General features: G+C 37.7%; 3 protein-coding genes across 6 annotated transcripts; 2 read left to right on the forward strand and 1 right to left on the reverse strand.

The window, feature by feature from the left end:
- Positions 1 to 700: 700 nt before the first annotated feature.
- fam167b (family with sequence similarity 167 member B) lies at positions 701 to 3,697 on the reverse strand. The gene is made up of 2 exons (XM_058749394.1): positions 3,169 to 3,697; positions 701 to 2,444 (listed from the first exon to the last, which is right to left on the reverse strand). Exons 1-2 carry the CDS (start codon positions 3,469 to 3,471, stop codon positions 2,181 to 2,183), a joined length of 567 nt encoding a protein of 188 aa, XP_058605377.1. The 5' UTR covers positions 3,472 to 3,697; the 3' UTR covers positions 701 to 2,180.
- Positions 3,698 to 5,385: 1,688 nt separating this feature from the next.
- On the forward strand, positions 5,386 to 20,266 carry zgc:154055 (uncharacterized protein LOC556036 homolog). 3 transcript variants are annotated; one of them, XM_058749391.1, is made up of 11 exons: positions 8,907 to 9,618; positions 10,215 to 10,241; positions 10,860 to 10,968; positions 11,693 to 11,818; positions 14,338 to 14,511; positions 14,657 to 14,874; positions 14,978 to 15,139; positions 15,948 to 16,089; positions 16,222 to 16,442; positions 18,822 to 18,973; positions 19,141 to 20,266. In XM_058749391.1, the coding sequence occupies exons 1-11, from the start codon at positions 9,434 to 9,436 to the stop codon at positions 19,320 to 19,322; spliced, it is 1,698 nt and encodes a 565-aa protein (XP_058605374.1). In that variant the 5' UTR covers positions 8,907 to 9,433; the 3' UTR covers positions 19,323 to 20,266. The 3 variants fall into 3 exon arrangements, with proteins under 3 accessions (XP_058605376.1, XP_058605374.1, XP_058605375.1); XM_058749393.1 differs by lacking the exons at positions 8,907 to 9,618; positions 10,215 to 10,241 and adding an exon at positions 5,386 to 5,565; XM_058749392.1 differs by lacking the exon at positions 10,215 to 10,241.
- A 407-nt stretch (positions 20,267 to 20,673) lies between these two features.
- On the forward strand, positions 20,674 to 27,846 carry tdh2 (L-threonine dehydrogenase 2). Of its 2 annotated transcripts, XM_058749305.1 has the most exons (9): positions 20,674 to 20,882; positions 21,072 to 21,219; positions 21,887 to 21,929; positions 22,169 to 22,239; positions 22,855 to 23,004; positions 23,158 to 23,330; positions 25,073 to 25,163; positions 25,319 to 25,588; positions 26,486 to 27,846. In XM_058749305.1, exons 1-9 carry the CDS (start codon positions 20,829 to 20,831, stop codon positions 26,629 to 26,631), a joined length of 1,146 nt encoding a protein of 381 aa, XP_058605288.1. In that variant the 5' UTR covers positions 20,674 to 20,828; the 3' UTR covers positions 26,632 to 27,846. The 2 variants fall into 2 exon arrangements, with proteins under 2 accessions (XP_058605288.1, XP_058605289.1); XM_058749306.1 differs by lacking the exons at positions 20,674 to 20,882; positions 21,072 to 21,219 and adding an exon at positions 21,337 to 21,439.
- Positions 27,847 to 27,871: the final 25 nt, after the last annotated feature.

Consider the following 27,871-nt stretch of genomic DNA (forward strand, 5'->3'; position numbering starts at 1 on the left):
GGTTTCTTTTAAGCTCTACAAAGCAGAACGACACTTTCATGGCACAGTGTTTGTTTGCTTTTCTAGGCCTCGAGGGAATCTGTATCTGGAACACAACTAAACACCTTTTGTGTCTTCTCAGGTGACCTAAATAGTTCATGTTTCTGTTTGAAGAAGGAATCTAAAGCAGCCCTCATGTGAACTGTTCAATGAAGGCACTTGCCCTAATGCCACTGGGTTTACGAGATGTAAACTACAAAAGCTTGTAATATCAGTGTTGAGAACAGCTTTAGGAAAGAAGGCTTTCTCTGTCAATGTCTCTCCCTCTTTCTCTCTCCCTCTGTATATTTATCTAGCATGAGATCATTTCTTGGCATGTGTCACATGACTCCTTTTGTCAGTCAGTGCTGTCACTGCAGATACAATCAATAAAGCAATTGGTCCATTGTTTGACTCATCTACTGGAAAATGCAGCCAATTCTGATAAATATAAACTATTTTCATCCGTGCGATAACACTGCATATAAACCCTCTGGGTTTATTCATGTCAGAATGTGCAAAATGGAAGAATCTGAGCAACGCGAGATAAGAGCTGCTCAAAACAGTTTGGATAATTACACAAATACATAAATCAACACAATACTGTGAAGAAATTTTGATTATACTTTAAATACTTGTATTTACAAACATAAAACTTATTTACAAATTTAAAGCAACAATGTTCAAAAGATTCATACATTTTTATTGTAAGTGAATGAGTTACAGTGAATGAACAATGTTTTTTCTCCTTTCTTCTAAATTACAATATCACTCGCAATATACCTTCAAAATAACTTTAAGGCATTTTATTAATTTAAGGCAAATTTAAGGCATTTTTTAGCCCTGTGCGAAAAAAGTCAAGTCATTGTGTTCGGTTTTAGTAAACAGGTGATTGAAAGCAAAAGGATCTTTTATACCCTTAACAGTGCAATTAAACATTTGTACATCAAACATTTTATTAATTAAAAAACATACCGTTAAAAAGTTTGCGTTCTGTAAAATTGTTTGTGATGTTTTTGAAAGAAGTCTTATATGATCACAAAGCCTGCATTACAGCTCTATAAAACTGAAATATTGTGAAATATTAGTACAATTTAAAAGTTATTGTTATTTTATTTATAAGTCTATTTTATTATATTTTAAAATGTTATTTATTCCTGTGAAGGCAAAACTGAATTTTCAGCCATTTAATGTCTCGTGATCCTTCATTGTTTTTTTAAAATGTAAAAATCTTTTTTTTTTTGTTTGTTTTTTTTGATCAATTTAATGCATTCTTGCCGAACAGAAGTATTCATTTCATATATATACAATCTATTAAAAATGGGTAACACTCATTTAGTCCCAAGTTTAATTTGTCAAATTATAAGGGTCCTCTTTGATATGTTGTTAAGCACTTACAGTATCCATGCACAAATGCAGTGCTAAATTTCCAGTGCTTGTAATAAAGTAAACTAAACTTTAATGGGCTCTGTAGACATACAAAGGAAACTATAAAAACTCATAAAAATCTTCTGACCTATCAATAACAATTTCCCAAGCACAAGATTCTCAAATACGTACCCTCAACTTTTTAATTTAAGACCAACCACCGACAGTGGGCTGAACAGAACAGAGACTGAGATCGGCTTTTCAGTTGTTGCAGCTCTGAGCTGTAGAGTGGGGGTTATTTTTAGGTTTTAAGAGACAAGGTGGCAAAATGCCTGAACATAAACTCACACTTCCTGTGAGGCTGCTGCTCGGGATCACAGCCAAACTGACAGGAGAGTGTTTCCTCCTCTGAGCATTCAGGAACGCTCATGGGAATGCGTGCCAATCACACGCCTTTTGACACAGAAGCAGGTTCCTCCTGATTCTCAGATCAGTTCAGCTATTTTCTTTCAACTCTGCATGGGGACTTTCTCAGACCTGTGGTGAGTCTGCATTCAAAAGTGGTTTAATAATTGTATTGCTGGTTACTGCATTTTCAGATGTGACCACCTGTGGTCAAATCAAACAAAGTTCAATAAGGCTTAGTTATCTGAAGAAAACTTAAAGGGTGTTTTTTTTTTCTTTTTTGCAATAGTCTAATTTTAACACTGAAATGAAACAAATCTTTGGTTTCCTGTGTCAGTAAAAGCTGTGCATTGAGTTTTCTTGAGGGGGGTCTCTCCTCGACGTGTCTCTCAACAGAGTGAGAATCGTCTGGAGTTGAGGTTCATCTTGGTGAGACCAAGATGTTTGAGAGGGGTGGACATAGTGAAGGCAGCTTTCATGGGGATGTCACACAGCAGGTCCGAGTCCTCCTCGCATTCCTCCAGCTCATACGTGGCATCATCCAGCATTTCTTTGTGACGGTGACACACCTGCTCCACCTTCAGCCTGTGGATCTCCCCCCGTAAGCGAATCAACTGCCGTGCCAGACGGTTATCCTGCATCTGCATCTCCCTCTGAGTAACGATGAGAAAGAGAGAGGGAGAACCACTTTATAGCTCACACATCAAGTTTTTGATAAACAGCAATAATTATAAGATTAAATTGTTTGGAACAGCAGTCACATATGCAAGGAACTGAGCACACCTTTCTGTCAAACACCCACTCAAGTTTCTGCACCTGTGTGGCATTTAGGTGCAATATGCCAAGAGACAAGAGTCATGGCACCTGTGTTGTAGTATGTACCATACTATGTTTAACTGCTATATTACATATTTTACACTAGAATATATATATATTTAAGTCATACACTAGCATTCAAAAGTTTGGAGTGGATAAGATTTTTTTTTTCTTTTTTTAAAGTCTCTTATGCTCACTGGGGTTTAATTTATTTGATTAAAAATATCAAAAACAAAATTTAAAATAATTGTTCTATTAGAATATATTTTTAAAATGCAATTTATTCATGTGGTGGCAAAGCTGAATTTTCAGCAGCTATGTCTTCAATGTCATATTTGTCTTAATATTTTTGTGGAAATGTGATACATTTTTCAGGATTCTCTGATGAATAAAGAGATAGATAGATAGATAGATAGATAGATAGATAGATAGATAGATAGATAGATAGATAGATAGATAGATAGATAGATAGATAGATAGATAGATAGATACACAATGACCATTTCTAAAGTTAGTCCAAAGTTTAAATAAAAATAAAACATAAACTTATGAATACAATACCAGTTCGCTTCTGAGCCACTCTAACGCATCGTCTATAGTTTCAAAGCCGCATATATTCTTATAAGGCATCCCATCTTTCCAGATGTCGGGTAGCTGAGTGTCCTTCTCCACGGATCCTGGGCTGCTGACATTTGAACCGTGTGTGGCATCAGTCCACGGGCGAGACTGCAGTCGCTCCTTCCATTCTAGGTACGACGGTCTGCGCGTTTGGAGTTTGAGTTTCTCTGTCAGGGCTTTTACACTATCCAGATCCTCCATATCGCCGTCTGAGCTCTCGTCTGCTCCCAGCTCTCTGAACTCCATCACTGAGCTGCTTTCATTCCAGATAGGCGAGACTGTGACTGCTCAGACATGTGCTCTGTGCCCGATCATGTGCACGAGTGATTAATCTCAAGAGGTGTGCTGTGCTGCTAATGTTTATATAGACCGAAAAGTGACCGCCCATGCTCTGCAGCCTAATGGCAGAGTATCAGTGTTTAGACAGGTTGTACTTGCATGTTGCGGCCAAACGCGACATTTCGTGTTCATGTGGAACTATTCAAGTGGTGCAAAGTCACTGACACCCTTAACCTCTCATGCGCTCAAAACCACCTTGAGAAGTTTCAGGAGTCAGGACAGACATATATATATATACATATATATATTAATCAAATTTAATCAACTAACTAAGGAATGACAAGTAAACATTTATTTATCTTATGGCCCAAGACTCGTTCACACTGCATCTTGCTCAGCGAGATCTCACCAATAATCAAAAGTGAGTCTTGGTCAACTGTTTTACGACGGTGTGTCTCCATCTCCTGCTTATGTTGAGGAATTGCAATAAGAATCTTTTTACCAAGGAATTTAAATCTAGCATTAGAATCGGTAAGATATGAATGATTTATTCTGAAACAAACGCTATAGGCATATTAGTGAATTTTTAAACTGGGACCCCCAGAGGGCCGCAAAGGGGGTCCTTGAAAAAGTAAAGAGAAAAATAATGTTTAAAAATATATAAAAATATTTAGAAAAGTAACATAATAATAATAGTAATAATACAGTTTGATAATCAAAGATTGTTTAATTCTAATGAAAGATAAAAAGCAAAAAAGACAAACTTAATAGAAAGTAAATTTGTTCTAGATTTTTCAAATGGATTTTCATACATTAAAAGGGCTGCCTGTAGGCCTGTTTATTTAAAGGTCCCATGACATGCTGCTTTTTGGATGCTTTTATATAGGCCTAAGCAGGAGCGTAGCCAGAAAAGAGACTCTGGGTGTGCATCAGAAAAACTGGGTGTGCCACATTTACTGTCGTCAGATTAAGTTGCAAAAAAAAAACAAAAAGAAAAACACCAAGACTGTACGTTACAGAACAGAACAGACTGGGCTGATATAGCTTGTAAAAATATATAACATCTCTAATTACGTAGTCAGAATGAAAAGGTGCATTTCCTTATTAAAGTTCATGTGGAGATGGCGAGTGCAGCGTCTTATTCGGCAACTTTATCTTTTCAGCCGACACTGACTGAGAAGAAATCACTAGTTTATTAACAAATAATTTAAATGTTTTCTTTTCCCTTTCCCCCAACATATTCATAATCATTAGCCTACTTTTGCCATTGCAAGTTTTATACGTGTGCTTGAGCGCGGAATAGGCTATACGCCTATTAAAGGACGGTTAGTAGCCTAGGTTATTATATTAATCAATTCATGTGTGACTAGTGAAATCTTTAGTTGGGGACAGGCCTACTTGGCACAAGGAACCGATCCATTTTTAAAATAAAATGCTGACAACTCGAAAAGTGCGCCTGCTAATCACGTCACGTTATATTGCAATGCATGAGTTATGAATGCGTAATAAGTCAAATGTTTTTTTTAATTTCATTTCTTATGGGTGCTATGGCAGTGCATTGGTCTTTCTTGGGGGTGTTGAAGCATCTGCTAGCCCCTCCTTAGCGCCGCCCATGTTTATTATGATTAAAAAAATAATAATTCTGCATCTGTTTTTAGGTGGGTGGCACCGGCACACCCTGGCACACCCGTGGCTACGCCCCTGGGCCTAAGTGGTCCCTAGTACTGTATCTGTAGTCTGTTTCCCGAAATTCAGCCTTGGTGCAGAATTTCAGCCACTACGAACCAGTCCCACAATGAGCTTTCCTTAGGACGTGCCATTTCTGTGTCTGTAGCTTTAAATGCTAATGAGGAGGAGAGAGGCGGGGCAAGGTGGAGGGTGGGTGTGTGGCCTTAACCAGCTTGCCCTACCATGAGCTAATGTTGACAGTGGATGTATTGCAATGGCTCGTAGACACACAGTCCTTCAAGCTTTTCAGTTTGACCCAGAATCTGATCCGGATGGAGAAGCACCGGATGAAAAAGTTGCAACTCAGCGGCTACAGCAGGACGCCTCCGAATGGTTAGTTAAAAACATTGTGTCTGGATACGGTACTTTAGTTGGTTTGTTTATGTATGCTGTTACAGTTATTATCATGTAGCTAATGCTAGCCATAGGCTCGGATGAAGGAACTAAAAAAATACTTCAGTGTTCATTTGTACATCCAAACACTGAGCAACTGTCATGCTTCACTCGTTTACAAGCCATGATGTCTCTCGAGGAAAAAAAAATATTGCGCTCGCCTTGCACGGTAGTAGCTCATTTTCTCATGGGCGGGCAAAGCAGAGAAAGGGGAGGTAACCTTTCCCCGTATGACGACATAAAGGGAAGATTCCAGATTGGGCCATCTGAGCTTTCATTTTCTCAAAGACGAAGCAGGATACCCAGGCCTCGGTTTACACCTATCGCCATTTCAAGGATATCCATGTTCCTATCCTACGTGTTACCTGAATTGCTTTATTTTATTAGGCTAAACCAGACTTCATTTTAAAATACAATACATAATTTAAATTAACTTATATTAACTTGTAGCTCAGTCAACATCCGTCGTGCATATCTGCACATATATGCACAAGTAGCCTAATAGCCAACTTGTGTCTTCGGAAGTGTTTTACGACAGAATGTCTCCATCTCTTGCTGATGTTGAGGAATTGCAGTGAAAATCTATTTAGCTAGGAATCAGTCAGGCATTAATGGTGTGTTATTCTAAAACGAATTGTAGGCCTATCGGTTTTCAAACTAGGGTCCACGGACCCCCAGAGATTTGCAAAGGGCTGATAGGGGGTCCTCGAAAAAGTTAAAAGAAACATTGTGTAAAAATCATTGTTTAAAATATTATTAACATATAATAATCATAATAATAATAAAGTTTGATAATAAAAAATGATTTCATTCTACTGAAGGTAAAAAGCAAAAATAAAAATAAATAAATAAAGCAAGTATATATATATTTTCACATTTTGTTAAGTTGCAGCCTTATGTTAAACTGCTTTGAATTAACAAAAACAGAATTGCCACAACTTCGTAAATTTATAAATAGAAAATAAAATAAAAACACACTGAAATAAGCACATTGCATAAGTATTCATACCCTTAACTCAGTATTTAGCTGAAGCACCTTTACAGCCTCAAGTATTTTGGGTATGATACGATAAGCTTTGAATTTGGCAATTATCTGCCATTCTTCTCCTCACCCCTCAAGCTCTGTCAGGTTGGAGGGGGGCAGACGCACATTTTCAGGTTTCTCCAGAAATATTTGATTGGGTTCAAGCCCAGGCTGTGGCTGGGCCACTCAAGGACATTCACAGAGTTGTCTATAAGCCACTCTTGCTGTGTGCTTAGGGTCATTGTCCTGTTGGAAGGTGAACCTTCTGCCCAGTCTGAGGTACTGAATGCTCTGTACTGGGTTTTCATTAAGGCTATCTCTATATTTTGGTGCACTGAGCTTTTCTTCTACTCTGATGTGTCCCTCAGTCCTTGCCGCTGAGAAACAGTCCCACAGCATGAGGCTGCTACCAGCACACATTATTTTTGGGATGGTACTCTGCAGGTGATGAGCAGTGCCTGTTTTCTTTCAAACGTGATGCTCAGGAGCGTAGCCAGAAAAGAGACTCTGGGTGTGCGTCAGAAAAACTGGCTGTGCCACATTTACTGTCAGATTAATGTGCAAAAAAACAACAAAAAAAAACACCAAGACTGTGTATTACTAACTTTACAGAACAGACTGGGCTGATATAGCCTATTAAAATATATAACATCTCTAATTACGTAGTCGGAATGAAAAGGTGCATTTCTTTATTAAAGTTCATGTAGAGATGGCGAGTGAAGCGTCGCATTCGGCAACTTTATCTTTTCAGCCAACACTGACTGAGAAGAAATCACTAGTTCATTAAAAAATAATTTTCCCTTTCCCCCAACATATTCATAATCATTAGCCTACTTTTTCTGCTTTGGCCATTCTTGAGGGTGCTGAAGCATCTCCTTAGCGCCGCCCATGTTTATTACGATTAAAAAAATAATAATTCTGCATCTGTTTTTAGGTGTGCCAGCTGCCACTGTGGGTGGCACCGGCACACCCGTGGCTACGCCGAATTGAGGTTCATCAGACCAGAGAATTCTGTTTCTCAGAGTCTGATGGTCCTTTAGGTGCTTTTTTGCAAATTCCAAGTGTGTTTTCATGTGTCTTCATTGAGGAGAGCATTGAGTTTTGCCCCACCACCATAAAGCCCAGATTGGTGGAGTGTTGTAGTGATGTTTGTCCTTCTGTAGATTTCTCTTATCTCCACATAAGGTCATGGTGCTCAACTAGAGTGACCATCAGGTTCTTGATCACCATTCTAACCAAAGCTCTTCTTCATCAATTCCTCCGTTTGGCCAGGAGACCAGCTATAGGAAGAGTCCTGGTTGTTTTAAACTTCTTCAATTAAGGGTAACAGAGACTACATGCTTCTGTGAACCTTCAATGCAGCAGAATTGTTTCTGAACTCTTCCCCAGATGTGTGGCTTGACACAATCCTGTTTCTGAGCTCTACAGGCAGTTTTTTTTTTTTACCTCAGGGCTTGGTTTTTGCTCTGATATGCATTTTCAGCTGTTATACCTTTTATTAAGACACATTTGCCTTTCCAAATCAAACCCATTCAATTGAATTTGCCACAGGTTAACTTCACTCGAAGTGTAGTAATATCTACAAGCAATATGAATGCTCCTGAGCTAAATTTCAACTGTCCCAGTTAAGGGTATGATTGCTTATGCAATGAAATATTTTTTAAGTTTTTTATTTGTAATAAATTGGCAAAGATGTTAAAAACCTGTTTTTTTTTTGTTTTGTTTTTATTGCAATAATAATAAAGAATACAGTATAAAAGATAACAAACAGAAAAGAACAGTATGTACAAAACGAACAACATACCTTTCAATGAATAAATAAATAAATAAAATAAAATACTCAAGTATTAATAGATAAAGAAATAAATGTAAAATATAAGCTCTTTAAAATTGACAGAAAGAGAGAAAAAGAGGGCATACAAATAGAGATAAAAATATATTAAGGGAAAATCTTAAATATGGCACAAATTCTAGAAGTTAAAAACCTGTTTGTTGCTTTGCCATTGTGGTGTATGGAGTGTAGACTGATGTGGGAAAAAAAGTTATTTAAAGCAGTTTAACATAAGGCAGCAACAAAACAAAAGGTGGAAAAAAAATTAAGGGTATGAATACTTTTTATAGGCACTGTGTATATATATATATATATATATATATATATATATATGATATTTTACAGTATAAATTGAGGTATGCTTATATATTAGGGTCCATCGCAAGGCTATTTTTTATATTTGATGGTGTATGGCATCTTACATTATTAAATGTAAAACGAATATCTAATTGATTTTTTAAAGTAAAAAAAAAAAAGAAAAAAAAGAAAAAAATGAATATTAGATATTAATATAAAGAAAAGAAGAAGATTTTTTTTCTTTATTTTCTTTATTTGTCAAAAGCAGATTCTTACCCTACAACTCTAAAATGAGAGGAAGAATGATTACCAAATAATACGAAAAAACAGCAACAACAATAAACACAAACATCACAAAAAAAGAGAAGAGGGCTGGGACTTCAAGAGTGTGAACGGAAACGAAAGTATAAAGAAGCCAACAAAATGCTTATGAGTTGCGCGAGCAGACACATCTCCGGTCGCTCGCGCACAGTCGCTTAGTGGCATTTTATATTTGCCAGCTACCGGTGAGGTGAGTATAACAGCCTAAATTAACGGCAAGGGGTGGAACAGCTTTTCGTAGAGTATTAGCGGAAGACAGAGTCCCGTGTGGCTCGCCCACCAGCTCTCTAAACTCAGCGTGAGAAGTACCAGATGGTGGTTGTTGTCGTTGTGAAATGGAGTTGTCGGAGCACATCAAGACCGCTAATGTTGAAGATGTTACCCTGAGAAGACCTTTCCATCCAACGCTCAGAGGAACCCTGTGCGTTACCAGCCACCACCTTCTGTTCTCAGACAGAAAAGATGAAGCTTCCTGGCAACTTCTCATTCTTCTCAAGAACATCGATGCCATTGAGAAAAGGTAGAGAGACAGCTGTTCTCATCAGCTGGAGTCCAGGTTTGACCAATGCATGTGTGTGCTGTAAAACTAGGCGATGGTAATTATAGCCTGCTGATGGAAAAATATCATAAACCAGCCTTAGATGTTTTGATGGTTTTATCTGGTTTAAGATGGTCTTCCAGCATGAAACCAATTAAGACCATCTTAAATTACATTTTAAATATCTTACAATTATTGCTCTATTTGTATCTGATTTAAAACTTCATTTTTAGTTTTGTTCATGTAACCAAATATTTAAGTTGATTCAGTGGTGCTAAATAATATCTCTGACTTAAAGAAAATCTATTCATTTCAATTTTACAGTATCAAGTACATTTGTTTCAGGAGGATTTTTTATTGATGTGTATATTGTACATTCAGCACTTTATTACAGCAAATTAAGACACATGTCCTTTGTAAATGCATAATTCATATTCTTATTCATCCAGACATCTGTTTTTGAATCTTATTTGGGTCACAATTGTGTATGTGTTTGATCCCTGAAGTGACCTGCTTCTGGAATAATAAACAAATTCTCTCTTTCTCTAATTTCACCAATCACTTTTCCTGCATGTCAGTGTCGAGAATCTTTTCGGATACCCCAGGTACACTTCTAAAGCAGCCCCAACTTTTATTGCTCATTGAAGCTGTCATTTTATTCTGATCTGGGATCTGCTGTTAATTTATACAGTAAAGATAAAAATGAGGAGATTAATGGCAGCAGGCAGCATCTTGTGTCAGAATAAGAAGGCATCTTTCAAAATGAGCTGTGCTGGCAACATGCTCTTAGCTTATGGCAGAGAGAAAAACAGAAAAAAAGAGTATTTTGCAAGATATTTGTGCTTTGCAATGAGCATTTACGCAACATGTATCTCTCTGATATGTTTTTTTGTGTGTTTTTAATACATGCAAAGCAACAGTGTTTATGAACATGAAGTGTTAGATATATTTTTGTTTGTAATCTAACATCCAAATATGGAGAGACAGAAAGAAAAACTGTTAGCTTACGTTCTGTTAAAGTTAAATTTAGAGCTCAGTCATGCCTCTGCAATTTATCTCATTGTCTCTCTGCTAGCTTTACGCTCATGGCTTGTTTTTGCTTCCTGTTTCCGTCTCTTTTGAGGCCCCAATGGAGATGATTGTACGGAATTTGAGAGTGTGAGAAAACATGGAGGAATGTACTTAAATGTGTGTGGGGGTGTTTGTACGTGTGTCTGATACAGGGCTGTGGGATCCTCTGGTACTATCACCATTAAATGTAAGGACCTGCTGGTTCTTCAGTTGGAAATTCCTGGAATGGAGGAATGTCTGAACATAGCCAGATCTATAGAGGTACTAAATATAGTTATCACTAACCATGCTTGTTACAAGGATTAGTATTAATATGGCTAATATTTAGGATTCGGTATACTACTTTTCAAAAGTTTGGGGTCTGTAAGTCTGTTGTGCTCACCAAGGCTGCATTTATTTGATTAAAAAAAAAAAACATTAGAACAGTAATATTGTGAAATATTATTACAATTTTAAATATATATTTATTATTTGAATATATTTTAAAACGTAATACGAACAAACCCGCTCAAATCGAGCAGCTTGCATCGATATTACATTTCTGCCTTGTTATGGTTGATAAGTGTTAGCCAGTATTAAAATTCTGTTCAATTTTGTTCAAATAAAAAAAGCAAAAAAACATTAATATTCAAATGAATAATTTACAATGTAATAAATATATATTTTGAGATTTAATAAAGATTACATTTAATGATTCACTTTAAATGAGCATTAGATTATGGCAAAGGTTTTTATTTAAATCTTAAAATAAAGGAAAAATACTGTGCACACTTCAATATCCAATATTGGCCAAAAAACAATAAATGAAAAAATAACCTGTTAAAAATCTTCCACTGTCAGTAGCAAAGTATCCTGGAAAATCCTGAATAATATGAATAATTACAGATTGTCATTAAAGATTATTTTAAGCATGTATTCTAAAGCCAGTCCAGCACTGCCTCAGCTGTGAGTAAGAGTAAACTAATATCATCTCATGTCTCTGTAGGCTCTTTCGTCTCTGGAAAGTGTGACAGAGATGTATCCCTTCTTCTACAGACCGTCACACCTTACTCTGCACGGCCCATGGGGCCTGTCCTCGACAGAGCAATATTACAAACAAACAGAAAGGCTGGTGGGCTACACACTCTTTAACTGTATTTTTCTTTCACTTTCACTTCCCTTTCCTTCAGTTACCGTCACTCTGTGTTTATCTTGCTTTAAACACCACACACAAGGACAAACACAAACAAACGATGCTGAAAATTATTACTTCAAGGTCAAATTTTACCTAATATAAGCTATTGTTTCGTTTCCTGAAAAAAAGACAAACAGGAAGCACTTTGTTTGCCACAGGAAACTAAAAGTAGTTGTGAGACATGGGCAACACTTAAATGCACAGGAAATAAAGCAATGTTTATTCTTTCTCTGTTACTAATTTTTCTCCCATATGCAGCTTTTTTCTTCTTTTCTTTGCCTTGTTTGTCTCCATAGCTTTCATTATCACCCATTGTCATCTAGCAGCTATTTCAGATGTTTATCTCTAGCCACTGACATCCTATCTATGTTACTCTTTTTTCTGTTTTATAGTGTCTATCTTACATAAAGTTGTTTTATATTTATATAAATTTTTAATATTTTCTTATGTGCTTTATGTCATTTTGATTAGTTTTTAATTATTGTTTAGGTTTAATTTAGTTTTCTTTACTAGTTTTTCTAGTTAGTTTTTTATTCATTAATAGTAAAGTATATTTATAACAAAGTGAGGAAAATAAGTATTTGAACACCCTGCTATTTTGCAAGTTCTCCCACTTAGAAATCATGGAGGGGTCTGAAATTGTCATCGTAGGTGCATGTCCACTGTGAGAGACATAATCTAAAAAAAAAAATCCAGAAATCGCAATGTATGATTTTTTAACTATTTATTTGTATGATACAGCTGCAAATAAGTATTTGAACACCTGAGACAATCAATGTTAATATTTGGTACAGTAGCCTTTGTTTGCAATTACAGAGGTCAAACGTTTCCTGTAGTTTTTCACCAGGTTTGCACACACTGCAGGAGGGATTTTGGCCCACTCCTCCACACAGATCTTCTCTAGATCAGTCAGGTTTCTGGCCTGTCGCTGAGAAACACGGAGTTTGAGCTCCCTCCAAAGATTCTCTATTGGGTTTAGGTCTGGAGACTTGATATGCTTCTTACAGAGCCACTCCTTGGTTATCCTGGCTGTGTGCTTCGGGTCATTGTCATGTTGGAAGACCCAGCCTCGACCCATCTTCAATGCTCTAACTGAGGGAAGGAGGTTGTTCCCCAAAACCTCGCAATACATGGCCCCGGTCATCCTCTCCTTAATACAGTGCAGTCGCCCTGTCCCATGTGCAGAAAAACACCCCCAAAGCATGATGCTACCACCCCCATGCTTCACAGTAGGGATGGTGTTCTTGGGATGGTACTCATCATTCTTCTTCCTCCAAACACGTTTAGTGGAATTATGACCAAAAAGTTCTATTTTGGTCTCATCTGACCACATGACTTTCTCCCATGACTCCTCTGGATCATCCAAATGGTCATTGGCAAACTTAAGTCGGGCCTGGACATGTGCTGGTTTAAGCAGGGGAACCTTCCGTGCCATGCATGATTTCAAACCATGACGCCTTAGTGTATTACCAACAGTAACCTTGGAAACGGTGGTCCCAGCTCTTTTCAGGTCATTGACCAGCTCCTCCCGTGTAGTTCTGGGCTGATTTCTCACCTTTCTTAGGATCATTGAGACCCCACGAGGTGAGATCTTGCATGGAGCCCCAGTCCGAGGGAGATTGACAGTCATGTTTAGCTTCTTCCATTTTCTAATGATTGCTCCAACAGTGGACCTTTTTTCACCAAGCTGCTTGGCAATTTCCCCGTAGCCCTTTCCAGCCTTGTGGAGGTGTACAATTTTGTCTCTAGTGTCTTTGGACAGCTCTTTGGTCTTGGCCATGTTAGTAGTTGGATTCTTACTGATTGTATGGGGTGGACAGGTGTCTTTATGCAGCTAACGACCTCAAACAGGTGCATCTAATTTAGGATAATAAATGGAGTGGAGGTGGACATTTTAAAGGCAGACTAACAGGTCTTTGAGGGTCAGAATTCTAGCTGATAGACAGGTGTTCAAATACTTATTTGCAGCTGTATCATACAAATAAATAGTTAAAAAATCATACATTGTGATTTCTGGATTTTTTTTTTTTAGATTATGTCTCTCACAGCACCTACGATGACAATTTCAGACCCCTCCATGATTTCTAAGTGGGAGAACTTGCAAAATAGCAGGGTGTTCAAATACTTATTTTCCTCACTGTATGTATAAGTGTATGCATGTGCATGTTTGTGCGTGTTCATAATGTGTGTGTGTGTGTGTACTTTATGCTACTTGTTTATGCTATGTCCCCTCAAGGATAGCAAAACATTAAATTTTTGACATTGTGAAAATCATTAAAAATAGTAAATGATGTTTATCTGAAAGTGTAACAATGCAAACAGGTTTTCTGTAAGGGGTAGGTTTAGGGTTAGGGAATAAAAAAACTTTGTTTGGTCAGTATAAAAGTAATAGAAGTCTATGAAAAGTCCCCACAATTCACAGAAACAAACGTGTGTGTGTGTGTGTTTGTGAACAGTGGGACAGGTGGAGAGTCAGTAAAGTAAACTCAGATTACTCTGTATGCCCATCGTATCCATCTGCGGTCATTGTGCCTCGTGAGGTGGATGATGACAAGCTGATCCGCTCAGCCAGGTTCAGACAGGGCGGCAGATTTCCTGTGCTCTCCTATTGTCACCATAGGAATGGAATGGTGAGTGTAGGATGTTTTCTTATATCTCAAATATACGTGTATGTAACTATATATTGGTATGAGAACTACATTTCTCATTAAAGCAAAAAATACTTAATACAGATCAAAATGTCCAAAGTAAAAGTTATTTGTACCCATCGCCTAGGTGATTATGCGAAGCAGTCAGCCTTTGACAGGAGCCAATAAGAAGAGATGTAAGGAGGATGAGCTCCTTCTCCAGGCTGTGATTGATGGGTCAGAGTTGGGTTACATCATCGATCTGCGTTCTGCCCAGCAAGCCCAGCAGACCCGGATGACAGGAGGAGGTTTTGAGTCTAAATCCTGTTATAGCCACTGGAAAAGAATCCACAGACACCATGAAAGGTGAGAGGGAACATTAGTCATTTTAATAGTCTGAAAATATGTGATCCATCTGACTTTGAAAGACAGTTTGCTATGATTTTGCATGTAATCATGTCATTTACAGGGGTAAAGTTGTGCAGGAGAGTCTTATTAAGCTGGTGGAAGCATGCAGTGACCCGTCGCACAGTGTGGACCGCTGGCTCAGTAAATTGGAGAACTCCAAATGGCTTTCTCATGTTCACAGTGCGCTGTCCACTGCAGGCCTGGTGGTAGAGTGTGTGGAGAGGTGGGAAGATCTTTTACTTTGGTCTTTTAAAGGTGCACTACGAAATTCTGGGCTCTGTCGCCATCTGTGGTTCATACATAACATTGCAGTTTTATTAAATTAGTGTAGTAGGCTTTCTGTAGTGATTTCTAATGAAACATTAATGGCAAAACATCTGTATTGCACTTTAACTGTCCTACATTCCTAACTGTTACATTCTCTGTCCTATTATTTTGTTCATTGTTTTGTGTGACTGACTAACAGATCAGAATACATGACTAACAGAATACATGTTATGTATTGTATGTTGTAATGCTTTTTATGTCAGTTTTGCTTGACCAGCATATCTATGAATTTGTTTCTATTCAAATTTGGTGTAGCATTCATAAAAAGTCACTGAATAATTTAATAATGTATAGTCTAACTTTTTGAAAGAAGTCTCTTATGCTCACGAACTCTATATTTGATAAAAATAGAGAAAACACAGTAATATTATTACAATTTAAAAATTTAAAAATATAATTTATTCCTGTGATGGCAAAGCTTAATTTTCAGAAATCATTGTAATATGCTTATTTGCTGCTCAAGAAACATTTATTATTATTATCATCAACAAGTAACAGTTGTACTGATTAATATTGTTTATGGAAACTGAGATGCATATATTACTTCTACTTCACTACTCTCAGATGTACTGTTTTAGTCTTTTTTTTTCACCCTGTGCTTACACACAGGGATGTATTTTTCTGGCGTGCGGTCTGTTTTTGAAGGGTTTGAGATGGGTTTGAGATGTATCACTCAGGTCTGTGATGTTTTTTTTTTTTTGCAGGGATGGTCACTCTGTGCTTGTGCATGGCTCTGAAGGGACAGACAACACGCTGCTGGTGAGCTCACTGGCTCAGCTTATCCTAGACCCCGCCTCTAGAACTGTCACTGGCTTCCTCTGCCTGCTGGAGAGGGAATGGATACAGGTGAATGTGTATTTTGTTAAAGCTTATGAATGTGTTACAACTAAAAAGAACTTGGATACTAAACTACTATACCTAGTATTAGTCTCAGATGTGTTTGTGAGAAAGCTGATGAGTTGCATGCATGTTTCTCAGGCTGGACACCCATTCCAGCAGCGCTGTGCTCATTCGGCGTACTCTCATGCCCGTCTGAAGCAGGAGTGCCCATCCTTCCTGCTGCTGCTTGACTGTGTGTGGCAGGTGTGGCGGCAATTTCCTCTTGCACTGGAGTTTAGTGAGGCCCTGCTGCTCCGACTGGCACAAGAGGTTTACGCTTCTAACTATGGAACCTTCCTTTGTAACAGCGAGCAGGAGAGGTGGGTATAAGGGTACAAATTACCCTTATATGACACTCATTATTCAAAAGTTAAAAACCTTTAAAGAAAAAGTCTCTTATGCCTACCAAAGCTGCATTTATTTGATCAAAAATACAGTACAACTGTAATATTGCAAAATATTACAATTAAATGAGCTGTTATGATACATTTTAAAATCTAATTTATTCCTGTGATACGCCAGTCTTTAGTGTGACATGATCCTTTAGAACTCATTCTGATATGCTGTTTTGTTGCTCAAGAAACATTTCGTAATATATATATGTGACCCTGGACGACAAAACCAGTCTTAAGTGTCAATTTTTCGAAATTGAGATTTATACATCATCTGAAAGCTGAATAAATAAGATTTCCATTGATGTATGGTTTGTTAGGATAGGACAATATTCGGCTGAGATACAACTATTTAAAAATCTGGAATCTGAGGGTGCAAAAAAATGAAATTCTTAGCAATGCATATTACTAATCAAAAATTAAGTTTTGATACATTTATGGTAAGAAACTTACAAAATATCTTCATGGAACATGATCTTTACTTAATATCCTAATGATTTTTGGCATAAAAGAAAAATCGATTATTTTGACCCATACAATGTATTTTTGGCTATTGCTACAAATATACCCCAGCGACTTAAGACTGGTTTTGTGGTCCAGGGTCACATACACACACACATATACATATACATATATATATATATATACATATACAGTGGTGTGAAAAAGTGTTGGCCCCCTTCCTGATTTTTTATTTCTTTGCATGTTTGTCACACTTTAATGTTTCAGATCATCAAACTAATTTAAATATTAATCAAAGATAACACAATTAAACACAACATGCAGTTTTTAAATGAAGTTTTTTTATTATGAAGGGAAAACAAAATCCAAACCCACATGGCCCTGTGTGAAAAAGTGCTTGCCCCCTAAATCTAATAACTGGTTGTGCCACCCTTTGCAGCAACAACTGCAATCAAGCTTTTGCGATAACTGACAATGAGTCTTTCACATCGCTGTGGAGGAATTTTGGCCCACTTTTCTTTGCAGAATTGTTTTAATTCAGCCACACTGGAGGGTTTTTGAGCATGAATGGACTGTTTAAGGTCATGCCACAGCATTTCAATTGGATTTAAGTCCAGACTTTGACTAGGCCACTCCAAAACCTTCATTTTGTTTTTCTTGAGACATTCAGAGGTGGACTTGCTGCTGTGTTTGGAATCATTGTCCTGCTGCAGAACCCAAGTGCGCTTGAGCTTGAGGTCACAAACTGATGGCCGGACATTCTCCTTCAGGATTTTCTGATAGAGTGCAGAATTCATGGTTCCATCAATTATGGCAAGTCATCCAGGTTCTGAAGCTGCAAAGCAGCCTCAGACCATCACACTACCACCACCATGTTTGACTGTTGTTATGATGTTCTTTTTATGAAATGCTGTGTTGGTTTTACACCAGATGTCAACTTTTGTCGCATCAGTCCACAGAATATTTGCCCAAAAGTCTTGGGGATAATCAAGATATTTTTTGGCAAATATGAGACGAGCCTTTGTGTTCTTTTTGGTCAGCAATGGCTTTTGCCTTGGAACTCTCCCATGGATGCTGTTTTTGCCCAGTCTCTTTCTTATTGTTGAATCATGAACACTGACCTTAATTGAGGCAAGTGAGACCTGCAGTTGTTTAGATGTTGTTCTGGGTTCTTTTATGACCTCCTGGATGAGTCGTCTTTGTGCTCTTGGAGTAATTTTGGTAGGCCGGCCTCTCCTGGGAAGGTTCACCACTGTTCCAAGTTTTCTCCATTTGTGGATAACGGCTCTGACCATGGTTTACAGGTGTCCCAAAGCCTTAGAAATGGCTTTATAACCCTTTCCAGACTGATACATGTAAACTATTTTGTTTCTCATCTGTTTATGAATTTCTTAAGATCGCGGAATGACGTGTTGCTCTTTAAACATGCTTCACTTTGTCAGACAGGTTCTATTTAAGTGATTTCTTGATTCAACAGGTCTGGCAGTAATCAGGCCTGGGTTTGGCTAGTGAAATTTAACTCAGCTTTCTAAAATAATGTGGTTAATCACAGTTCTTTCATGATTTAATAGGAGGGGGCAAGCACTTTTTCACACAGGGCCATGTGGGTTTGGATTTTGTTTTCCCTTCATAATAAAAAACTTCATTTAAAAACTGCATGTTGTGTTTACTTGTGTTATCTTTGATTAATATTTAAATTTGTTTGATGATCTGAAACATTAAAGTGTGAAAAACATGCAAAAAATGTAAAAATCAGGAAGGGGGCCAACACTTTTTCACACCACTGTATACATATATATATATATATATATATGTGTGTGTTTTTTTTTTTTTTGCCTGAGCTAGATGTGCTGCAGGAGTGAAGGAGACCACACACTGTTTGTTTCAGTCTCTGTTGAAGCCTGATATTGAAGAGCAGTACCTCAACCCACTGTATGAACCCACTGATTTGGCCATTTGGCCCGCAGTACATCCTCAGTCCTTACAGCTATGGACAGGTGAGTTACTGTTGCAATGTGATAAAATGACAGTTACAAATTAAAGATAAACTATTGAAATTTCTTGGTATTATTGGTATGTAAAGCTCCACTGATTTAGAGCAAAAGAAAAAAACAAATACTTCCATCCTTAATGTTCTCATTATCCTTGTATGGTATTTGGGTAGGGATGTTCCTCAGGTGGACTGAGTATGCTCAGAACATGGAGGAAGCTCGAGAAGAGGTGTGGAGCATTGTGAAAGAGCACCGTGAGCAAGCTGGACCCGACCGGACCAATAACACGCTTAGTACACACTGTGAATCCTTGACCCCGATTGAGAACCTCATGGATGAGCTGACTATCTTGTGACCTCATGGTTGAAAGGATGTTGTAGAACCTGTTACCACTGTGTGTTTCTTTGCAAGAACTTAGTATCACTGCCAATCAGATATACCGGCATTTAAAGAGCTTTAGATGTAATGTCATTTACGATAGCCATCACTGAATAATAATCAGACAAACTGGCATTACAGCCTTCTGTCTGACCTTCAAGCAAAATGCTAAACAGTAAACAGTCCCAAATAGGGGAAAATGTGGGTTTGTTGTATTGTGTTTGAGTAGTTTGTTGTTGGAATTTACTGTGGTTACATGAGACAGCATCAGTCATGATGTTTTACTGTAAACATTTTTCACACTGTTACATACAGCTGAATGTTCAATGGAGTGAATGTGAGAAGTCTGAGGACCTACCAGAAGGTGGTTTTAAACATTTGCAATTGGAACATGGTTTATAATTAATTATTGCACAGCTCTCTGGAATACTTGATTCTGATTGGTTAATTGCCAAATTTAGTGTTAAAGGGATAGTTCACCCAAAAATGAAAATTCTGTCATTCTGTCATGACAGAATTTTCATTTTTGGGTGACCAAGCCCCTCGTCACGGAAAACAGAGGATTTAAACTCAAATAAATATTTCATATCCATGTATTTATTTATTTGTTAAGTAGCAAGCTGGATCATGTACAGTGGTCATACTCAGGAAATAAACCCCTTCGAGGTGATACAACATTACTGTGCATAATCCTTGCTTACTTTATGCTTCTGAGCAGAGTCAGAAATCAAACTGGGGCACAACAAAATAATGCCTACCATTTCTATAGACAGGCATTCAAAATATGCGGTCAAAAATGCTCATGTAGTGAATTCCCTTGTTTTTAATCTGTTACCATTTATACAGTAGTGAACTGTATAATCTAACATGGGGCCAGTCAATTATTTTAAAATTATTATCAATAAATATTATTAAAATGTGTGGAAGCAGTGTTGTATTTGATTTTGATTTTAGAATTTATATTTATTTTACGACCATAATTTCCCTATTCAGAAATTATATTGTATTAAATTATTTGACATGTTTGACATTATATTAAAATACTTAATATTTCACTATAAAACTTGGTCATTAAAAAAGCTAATCTGCGAGCGCGCATGCGCACACACTAACATTACACAATAACATTTCTCTGGCCAATGAAGTCCTCAGGGTAAAGCCCAGCTCAGCTAAACTCACCCACACAATATAAATCCGGAGTGGGCAGCCCGTCAGCAAGTTTGCCCTCTTGTAGCGCTAATGGACACCACAATCACTATCACGCGACCGTACGTGCTAGTATAAAGATAAAACTACATTTCCCAGCATTCTCTGCTCCGGCAGCTTGTTTATCCAATGGTCATTCGATGCGCTCCTCTGGCAACCAATAGGACAGTAATCTCTTAATTCTAACGGTTAAATACCATGAAAATCCCTCTTATCAGCACTATTTACTTGCTTAATTTTCCACCTACGGATACACAACAGCAATGTTGTGATTTTGATGCAAGACACGTGTTTCATATCGTTACGGATTTCAAGTTTTGATACGCTCAAGGTGAGATAATGCGCTTTTTCTTGAACTACTGATTTACTTAATGTTCGTGTATCAGTCACTTTCACTTTAAGGATGAAATAACAAGTTGGCCGTCAGTTTAGCGCAAACTAAAAAGGAAAACTGAGTTTTGATGTATTCTTTCTGAACCGTTCATTCAGTTAACTGATATGTTTTTTTTTTAACTGACAGATGCTGTCAGGTGTCCGGTTGTGTGTCCGCTCGTTGTATAAAGGTTTGCCGGTTCGCGGCATGAGTTTATCGCCGCGACAGATCAACCGATGGCCGAGCAACGAGTCCTCCGAGCCTCCTACGAACAGTCCTCGAGTCCTCATCACAGGTGCCATCTGTTTCCCAGCTGCTTCAATAACGTGTGACACAACCTGTAGTGTTTTGGTGGAAATAGTATTAGTTGCATCATGTCTTCTGTGTTTGTTTTCCGAGCCTCGTAAGAGACAATCCTATTGAGCGCCATGACAATAGGTCGGGAATAAACAGTGATAAAAGCGCTCCGCGTGCGCACAATGGAGCGCGCGGCTGTTTTATGCTTGTGCAACAGAGTGAGTAAATGGACTGTCAGTCGAGGTGGAGCTGAAAAATGTCTGGACAATAACAATCACGGAGCTTATTTAAAAATTTACTTAGGCCTGTTTTTGAATCTGCTACTGCCATTTTGTGGGCTTTTTGCTCTACTTCATTTGCATGTGCACTGATTTGCCATCCCTTATGCATCAGTCACTGAAATATAAACTCTATTTTTAGTGATCTACTGGAGTTGATCACACATTATGTATGGTATCATGATTTCCTTTGTTGTGGATTCACTGTACCCCTGACCTCTGTGCATTTTCATTTTAAAAAATAATGCAGTAACATTTTTCATTCATATTTAGATTTTATTCAGCTTGGTGCTCTGTTGTGGCATTGTGAGTGGTGAAGTTTCTGGTTGTAAAATGTGTGTTTAAGCTTTGTTAAGCATTGTTGAAAGTGTTGTTCTCCTGTTAAAGGTGGCCTGGGACAGCTTGGAGTTGGACTAGCTGAAATGCTGAGGTTAGTGAACAGCTGAAAGATGTGCTGCATGGGAGAAATTTGAAATCAGACTCCAGAACACACAGTTTTTATATCTTTGCATAGACTGGATATTTGCCTTGTCTTGGCATAGATGTTTGCTGTGCATATGTAACCTTTTTTAATTTTCGGGGGTAGATTCTTTATAATTCTGTAAAAACCAAATATCTTTTTCTGTTGTTTATTTTGATTTGTAATCATATTTATTCTTTTTACATCAGGAAGCAGTATGGAAAGGAAAACGTCATCCTGTCGGACATTAGGAGGCCTCCCGCTGAAGTTTATAACATGGGTATGTTGACACTGAGACAGATGTACAGCTGTGATATGGGTAGGTGGTTGCATCAGTTGCAACATATATAGAGCCACATGGACAGTGTGGTGCCATAAACTGGCTATTAAAGTTTACAGTAGGAGTTTTTTTTTTAATCACGTGGCTCTTATATTTCAATTTCAGTAACAATAATTTAACATTCAAGGTTAATGAAATTGCTAACATGAAAAAAAAAGTATTAACCTTTACAATTAATTTCTACATACTCTACCTTTAAATTTTTTTTATTTTTTTTTTAAATAAATGTATACTTTTTTTATGGAGCAAGGATGTTTTAAATTGATCAAAAAGTTTCTGAAGGATAATTTGACACTGAAGATGAGTAATGGCTGCTGAAAATTCAGCTTTGCTCTTCCTTAATTTTTAATCAAATAAATGCAGCCTTTGAGCAATAGTTTATGAATTAACATGATTGTAATAACCTGTATTAACTTAGATTCGTGCTGTAAATGTTGTACAATTTATTAGATCCTTATGTTAATTAACTGAACCACATTTTAAAGTAAAGCAGTAGCCAATATGACTAAAGCTCTCATTTAACCTCCAGCGTCTGATGGGTGATCCTCCTTACAGGTCCGTTTGTATACGCTGATGTGCTGGACTATAAAAACCTGAGGGAGCTAGTTGTGAATAACAGAATCACCTGGCTGGTGCATTACAGTGCATTACTCAGTGCTATCGGGGAAGCTAACGTGGCTCTCGCCCGCACCATCAATATCACAGGTGGGAAAACTCAGTCACACATGTTTTATGTGTTTATGACTACCTAATTTACAACGTAAGGTCTCCACTATCCCTGACGTCCCACATTCTGTCCTTCTCCTGTTGCCCCTGTCCTGATCTTCTCTTCTGCCCCCCCCACTCCTCTTTCTTCAGGACTGCATAATGTGTTAGATCTGGCTCTGGAGAACTGCTTGCGACTGTTTGTACCCAGTACCATCGGAGCATTTGGCCCTTCATCTCCCCGTGACCCAGCACCTGACCTCTGTATCCAGAGACCTCGCACCATTTATGGGGTTTCCAAAGTCCATGCAGAGCTGATGGGGGAAGTAAAGATTTATTTTTTTTATGTTCTAGTTAGTCTGGGGAAATACATATGCTTTAAGATTTTTTTATGTTGTTTTTGAAAGAAGTCAGTGTTGAAAACAAGTTTTGCTGCTTTATAGTTTTTGTGAAAACTGTAGTTTTTTCATAATTCTTTGATGAATAGAAACTTCAATGAACAGCATTTATTTTAAAGTATTAATTTCTTTTTCTTTTTTCTTTTTTAATTTCATTTACCCAAACTTTTAAAATACAGTGGATCATGGTTTCCGCAAAAGCATTGCAAAAGTATCTAATGACTACATTACATTTTAAAATATATTAGAATAGAAAATAGTTCTTTTAAATTGTAATAATATTTCACAATGTTAAATGCAGCCTCTATGAACATATACACTACCACTCAAAAGTTTTTGAACAGTAAGATTTTAATGTTCTTTAAAGAATCCTCTTCTGCTCACCAAGAATGCATTTATTTGATCCAAAATACAGCAAAAGCAGTAATATTGTGAAATATTGTTTACTATTTAAAATAACTGCTTTCTATTTGAATATATTTTAAAGGGGTGGTTGATTGTGATTTCACTTTTTTAACATTAGTTAGTGTGTAATGTTGCTGTTTGAGCATAAACAATATCTGCAAAGTTATGAAGCTGAAAGTTCAATGCAAACAGAGATATCGTCTTTTAAAATTCTGGCAGTTTAATGCCTACAAAAACGGCTCGTAGGGACTACAAGAAGTTACTTTCCTGGTCCGGTTCGTCACAAACCCAGATAAACCCCGCCCTCGGGAATACGCAACAAAGGGGGCGAGGCCATGCTGCACTGCTTTAGAGAAGCGAAAACTAGGGGTGCCCATAAAAATCTATTCATATATGAATCGCGATTCTGTCTTCTAACGATTCTAATGAATTCACAAGTTTCAAAATCATATGTTCTAAAGCAGCGGTTCTCAATCCTGTTCCTCGCATCGCCCTGGTCTGCACACGCTCTGTATCTCTCTCTCTCTCTCTCTCTCTCTTTCAGTTCGTCAGATCAGCTCCAACAAACTTCCATTTATACGCTTTTTTCACATAGCGAATGAGAAGCGTTATACATGGACGTGCGCGTATATTAAAAGCTAACAGAAGCAGTAGCATTTACAAATACCAGCGTATCTAAAAGTATGAACCAACAACAAACAAACATACCATTAAGAGCCCTGCTTGCACAGGTTCTGCGATCCTCTTCACTAATATCCTCTGCGTCACAATCGGGCTCACATTGATAAGCAATATTGATGACGCCATTGTTTACATGTAGCACATGCCGCTGAGCCGAGGGGCGGGACGTTTAGACACGCACTAGAGGAGGTTTAGCCAATCACAACACACTGGACCAGCTATCCAATCTGTGTCCATCGCATATTTATGAGGGAGGGACTTCATAAAACCAGGAAATAATCGGGGCGTTTATCAGAGAAGGGACAGAGCGGTGTAGAATGAAGAATTTTTAATTTTTTTTTTAACGAAGCATGAACACATGTTTGATTGCACCCCATAAACACAATCAAGCCTAGAAAAAAAAAACAGTCAACCACCCATTTGAGTACACACACACACACACTTTATTAATTTATATATATATTCATAATTATTGAAAATAATAATTTAAATAGTCTTCATAAGCTTAATGTGAACTATTTATCACATGATATGTAATTACAAAATGACAACATCCTAACTCTAATCCTTTCTGATTGGATCAGTATCTCCACCATAAATATGGCCTGGATTTCCGATGCTTGCGATACCCAGGAGTCGTTTCTGCCCACACCAAGCCAGGAGGAGGCACTACTGGTAACCAGCCACTCTGCATTTCCTCACTAACAGACACAATCTTTAGTTGTACATAAAGACACACACCTGCATTCATCCTCTCATTCACAGCTTGTCATTTACTTGCAGTAAACAACATCTGACCTGTTTTATTGTATATATCCTCTTTTCCTCAGATTATGCTGTCCAGATTTTTCATGATGCCCTCAGCACCGGCCACCATGAATGTTACTTGCGCTCCAATACTCGGCTTCCCATGATGCACATATCTGACTGCCACAGGGCCACCATTGAGTTCATGCAGGCCCCTGAAAGCCAACTTTCCCTGCGTACTTACAACATCGCAGCCATGAGCTTCACACCTGAAGAAGTGGCAGAAGAGATTCGCAAACACCTGCCCCACCTGAGGGTCACATACAATCCTGATACCATCCGGCAGACTATTGGTAAGAACAGCAGTGAAAGAGAGAATGACCTTCTGAAAAAGTCTTAAATCATTTGGAATATTTTGACAAAAAATAAAAAATTCAAAAAAAGTTACTCACCCTCAGGCCATCCAAGATATAGATGAGTTTGTTCATTGGAACATATTTGGAGAGATTTAACATCACTTACTCACCAATAGATCCTCTGCAGTGAATGGGTACCATCAAAATGAGAGTTTAAACAGCTGATAAAAACATCACAATAATCCACACGACTCCAGTCTATCAGTTAATGTCTTGTAAAGCGAAAAGCTGTGTTTTTAAGAAACATATCCATCATAAAAGCATTAACTTTAAACCGTTGCTTCTGACCAAAATATGAGTTCATAATCCATAATAATGGTTCCTCCAGTGAAACAAGTCGATCCCCTGTTGTCCTCTCACATATGTTTTGGACTGTTTTTGCTTGTAAAGAGTGCTGATCTGTGCATATTTCTCTCCTGATTCAGACAAGCATTTTGCTTCACAAGACAATAATTGATGGACTGGAGTTGTATGGATTATTTGTGGATTATTGTGATGTTTTTAACTGTTTGAATTTATTCTGATGGTACCCATTCACTGCAGAGGATCCATTGCTGAGCAAGTGATGTAATGCTAAATTTCTCCAAATCAGTTTCACTGAACAAACAAACTCATCTACATCTTGGATGGCCTGGGGCTGAATACATTTTCAGCAAATTTTCATTTTTGGGTGAACTATTCATTTAATATTAATGTTCTTGTTTGATTTGTAGAAGTAATGTCAATCTTGGTCATTGTCTATCAGTATGTGTTTTTCTTGTATAATGAAAAAAAACAAAACACTTTTTTTTGCAATGATCCAAATGTTCATAAAATGTAATGTTCACTCTATAGCGGACAGCTGGCCAGTGCGGTTTGATGACTCTAACGCACGTCAGGACTGGGGCTGGAAGCCTGCATATGGCCTGTCAGAGCTGGTCACAGACATGCTGGCCTCTATCCGTGAAAAGAGAACCAATGCAGGACTACCTGTCAGCTAGCAGGTCTTCTCAGGGACTGAAACACAGATCACCAGCACCTTTCCAGTACATTTCCAAACTCATCTATCTCAAATTTGGTAGCTGTTTCTTTAGACCAGGACTTTCCGTCAGTTAGAGAACTGCTGACACTGACAGTTCTCTAAATATGTATGCTTGTGAAGAAAACATGTTAACCAACAGTGAAAACTCACATTCTCTCACCGCTCAGGAGACTCTGTCTTTCTTCTCTGTGATCTGTTCTTACATAGTTTTTAAGTTGTCATGGGACAGGGAAAAATAAGGAAACAACTAAATTCTGATGAATACAGTATAATAGTAGTAATAATAATAATATAATTGCACACATTAGAGATGAAACTGTCCAATTTAATTATTTTAGAGACATCATACACTATATTAAAATAACAAGGTCAGCACCGAGAAAAATTGGCTGGCTGGCCCAAACGTCAATGATTTAATGTTATAATTATAACTCTGCTTTCCTAATCCTAACCAATCATAACATTCTGTTTGGGGGGGTTGAATTTTGACCCCACATATGCTCCATTTGTACAAATACAGTAAGGACCACTAGACACCTCACTCTGTGCTCTAGACTACTCCATGTATTGTGTACATGAGGAAGTGTCTCAGTTTGAACACAGCCATGGGCAGAAAATACTTTAAACCACTGCTACCTTTAGTGTGAATCAAAAGACTGCCTTTTTTTCCAGCTGCTAGCGCTGAGGAAATCACAGTTGCCTGAATTTTGGGTTCTGTTAAACCCACTATTGTCTGTATTGGCTTTATTATCAAAGGGCTCTGGGTTCACAATGCATAGTGTGGTGGTGTGAATTAATCTCTCAGCATTGCTGATGTATTATTATATACTGTAAGAGTTTTTTTTTAACACATTTTTTGTTATCTCAGAAGAGCAGAACTACTGGATAAAACACCAAGCGGCCTTGCAATAGTAAAGGGGGTGTTCTTTGGCCTCGGCCTGTCTGAAAGTCTTAGTCTGCCTTCTGTATAGACTACTGGTGCAGACAAATAAAAATGACCTATTTAAGACGATATATAGAATGACTCACCTTTCTTCCAAAAGCAAGTGTGATTTCCGTGTTAAAAGTTGAAACTGCCTTAATTTTCAGTTATTACTTAACCTCAAAAGTTGTTAACGAATCTCATGAATAACTGGTGGAAAATTGCAGTGTATGTCAAATAAATGGCTTTAATACAGCAAACAGTTTATGTATGTCTT

This window comes from Onychostoma macrolepis, chromosome 17 (genome assembly GCF_012432095.1).
Source record: "Onychostoma macrolepis isolate SWU-2019 chromosome 17, ASM1243209v1, whole genome shotgun sequence".
NCBI lineage: Eukaryota > Metazoa > Chordata > Actinopteri > Cypriniformes > Cyprinidae > Onychostoma > Onychostoma macrolepis.

Bases quoted from the DNA above. Each gene is read 5' to 3' on its own strand.
- zgc:154055 (XM_058749391.1), top strand. From the start codon at position 9,434: ATGGAGTTGTCGGAGCACATCAAGACCGCTAATGTTGAAGATGTTACC. The intron at 9,619-10,214 runs GTAGAGAGACAG...CCTGCATGTCAG, and splicing joins ATCGATGCCATTGAGAAAAG to TGTCGAGAATCTTTTCGGAT. The intron at 18,974-19,140 runs GTGAGTTACTGT...GTATTTGGGTAG, and splicing joins GTCCTTACAGCTATGGACAG to GGATGTTCCTCAGGTGGACT.
- fam167b (XM_058749394.1), bottom strand. From the start codon at position 3,471: ATGGAGTTCAGAGAGCTGGGAGCAGACGAGAGCTCAGACGGCGATATG. The intron at 2,445-3,168 runs GTATTGTATTCA...ATCGTTACTCAG, and splicing joins AGTGGCTCAGAAGCGAACTG to AGGGAGATGCAGATGCAGGA.
- tdh2 (XM_058749305.1), top strand. From the start codon at position 20,829: ATGCAAGACACGTGTTTCATATCGTTACGGATTTCAAGTTTTGATACG. The intron at 20,883-21,071 runs GTGAGATAATGC...TTTAACTGACAG, and splicing joins CAAGTTTTGATACGCTCAAG to ATGCTGTCAGGTGTCCGGTT. The intron at 25,164-25,318 runs GTAACCAGCCAC...TCTTTTCCTCAG, and splicing joins GCCAGGAGGAGGCACTACTG to ATTATGCTGTCCAGATTTTT.